The sequence below is a fragment of the Primulina tabacum genome, chromosome 2, assembly GCF_025594145.1.
Source record: "Primulina tabacum isolate GXHZ01 chromosome 2, ASM2559414v2, whole genome shotgun sequence".
NCBI classification, from domain to species: Eukaryota; Viridiplantae; Streptophyta; class Magnoliopsida; order Lamiales; family Gesneriaceae; genus Primulina; species Primulina tabacum.
In genome coordinates this window covers 48,882,607-48,885,332 of record NC_134551.1, presented here as the reverse complement: position 1 = coordinate 48,885,332, position 2,726 = coordinate 48,882,607, and the positions used below count along the sequence as shown (strand labels likewise).

Below are 2,726 nucleotides of genomic sequence, written 5' to 3'. Positions count from 1 at the left end.
TAACACTAAATAGAACTAATTGTACCATAAAATGTGTTGACAGAAATCCGCATCCCTAAGATCACAGGAAGAGTGTGAACATTTTGAGTCAAAAAAGGTTCTTCGGTTTGCAGAAATTCTTCCCGTAAGGTGAGAATTAATGGTCTACGTCTGCCGAGATAAGAAACCTATTATTTTCTGGTCTACATAATTAGTTGAAAAATGAAGGAAAACAATTAATATTGTGGAAATTTCTAGAAAGAAATTTACTCTTCGTTCACGATGACAAATTGCTGTAAATTCGTTTTTGTTATTTCAACAAACCGTGGTGGAAAGACATGTACCACGCTGCATAATAAATCTCAAAAATAAGTCACATCAATAAATCTGGATATAATGTAGTTGCATTCTATAAAAGAATATTGTTAGAGCAAGAGCTTAGTTGATTTGTTTACTGGACACTTATGCTAATTCAGGGCATTGTGCCAAAGTTGTCAGTTGGTAAGCATGGTCGATAGGTAGTTGTTGTTCATTTGCAACCTTAATATAAGTACTTCTTCTAAGAAACATTTGGTATTTTGCAGATGCAAACATTGGTGCATTGCTGGTTAATTATTTCTTTAATTTTGGCATTCCCAATGTAGTAAGTCTTGTACAACTATAGTAATCTGTCTAACTGCTCAACATCTTGGTCATAAATTATGCCTTGCATTCTTCCATTCTATAGAAATAAATAGGTAAAGTAAAAAAGCAATTTCAGACTGAAATGCTATCGAAGAAAGACAATGCATTTTACCTCTTTGTCAACAAAAACAAGCTTTTGTTGTCTTCCCCATTTCAGAAAACGAATCGGAATTTTTTTTCATAAACCAATACTTTGACAAACCAGTTGCAGAAATCTGGTTTTAGATTCGCAAGGATTGTACATTTGTCTTCTAATGACCAGAATGTAAAGAGAAAAGAGAAGTAATGAGCACAAGTAATTTACACACTAATATATGGAATTTAGGATAACGTATGGAAAAATAATAAAAAATATTACAAGTTGCATGCTTGTTAAAATTCGTACAAAAGTATGAATCATGTTTTTTTAATCCCCTCAAGTGTGAAATTAAAACTACATAGTCGTCTAAAGAAATAATTCTAAAATTAAATTGTGTAGCTGGGAGCTTACAATTTTTTTTAACAAAACTAATAATTTTATCTTAACAAACCTTACAATGTATATAAAAATATTTAATATACATTTATGCGTAATGATTTTGATATTAATAAGATAAACAAAATAAGAATTTACCTGTCAATAAGCATGTGCAGCGTCAAAACCTCACGGTATACTACATTTTTTGTGTAGTTAGTACTTTGAACTAATGGTGTTGATAGTCTAATAAGCACTTTTATTTTATCCATATTCTTAGCTCTTGATAATGCGACATAAAGTTGTCCATGTGGGAAAACTGATTCTTTTAAATAGATATCAACAAAATCAAAAATTTGCCCTTGTGCTTTGTTAATTGTCATTGCATAATATAACCGAATTGGAAATTGCTTTCTTTTAAATGGAATAGATGAAAAATCGTCATGCAGAGATTCTAATGTTATTCGAGGAATGAAGCTTTTCCTGCATGTGTGCCTACAGAAATTTGAGCATAAATAACATTTTTGTTAAATCCCTTACAAATTAAGCGTGTACCATTACAAATTCATTCGGTTGGATTAATATTTCGTAACAATATGATTGCTGAATTTATTTTCAAGGTTAGTTTGTGTGGCAGAAGCCCTTGAGGAGTTAAATAGTGGAATAAATCTTCTTGATCTGGTATAACACAATCACTTGTGTTTTCATCACAATTATAATATGTTGTTTCTTCACCAGGAAATTTGTTAATAAGAACATCATTTATCTCGTGGAAAAATTCGTTTCTTGTTGTAATTATGGCGCGTTTTACAAATGAAGAAAAATCCAAATCTGAATCATTAATGTTTGGGAAAACCATGTCTATTAATGTATTCAAAGAAGCTCTGTCATCTGAAAATGGAATGTCAATGTGAGATGGTATTCGGATTTCATTGTTTTCATTAGCATTTTCAACTCCATCACCAATTTTCAAGAGCCAAGATGAGAAGATGGAATCAGATAACGCGCGCATATTTTTTTGGAGTTTAATTTTATTTAATTGGTTCCACAACGGTGACATGACAATTGAAGAATCTATAATATCTTCTTTCGTACTTTTTAAAATAACTGGTAATGCTTGACGAAAATCTCCACCGAACACAACAATTTTACCGCCAAACAGTAAATTTGAATCCATTATGTCTTGTAACATTTCGTTGAACTTTTCAATAAAATCACGCCTATCCATCGTAGCCTCATCCCAAATAATGAGTTTTGCTAGTTATATTAAATTCGCTAGTGTGCTTTGTTTACTAATGCTACATGATTTCATATTGCTTTCTTTTAAAGAAATTTTAAATCTCGAATGTGAAATGCGACCTTCTGGAAGAAAAGATGCTGCAACTCCTGAAGTTGTTGTCGCAATTGATATGTCACCATTTGATCTAATTGTAGCAAGAAGTGCTCTATATAAAAAGGTTTTTCCAGTACCTCCAGGACCGTCAATAAAGAAAGCACTAGGCAAATCATTATGAACATAATATAAGATTCGATTGTAAGCATTTTTTTGTTCTATATTTAATTGTTCAACAACCAAAAGATCTTCTGTCGGTATATAAATCTCGCGCTC

The 2,726-nt window shown here is 31.5% G+C and overlaps 1 protein-coding gene across 1 annotated transcript; it reads right to left on the bottom strand.

The window, feature by feature from the left end:
- Positions 1-1,682: 1,682 nt before the first annotated feature.
- On the bottom strand, positions 1,683-2,345 carry LOC142537814 (uncharacterized). The gene has a single exon (XM_075643304.1). It carries the CDS (start codon positions 2,343-2,345, stop codon positions 1,683-1,685), a length of 663 nt encoding a protein of 220 aa, XP_075499419.1.
- Between the last annotated feature and the right edge of the window lie 381 nt (positions 2,346-2,726).

Excerpts from the sequence above, each read along its gene's own strand:
- LOC142537814 (XM_075643304.1), bottom strand. The coding sequence starts at position 2,345 with ATGGATAGGCGTGATTTTATTGAAAAGTTCAACGAAATGTTACAAGAC.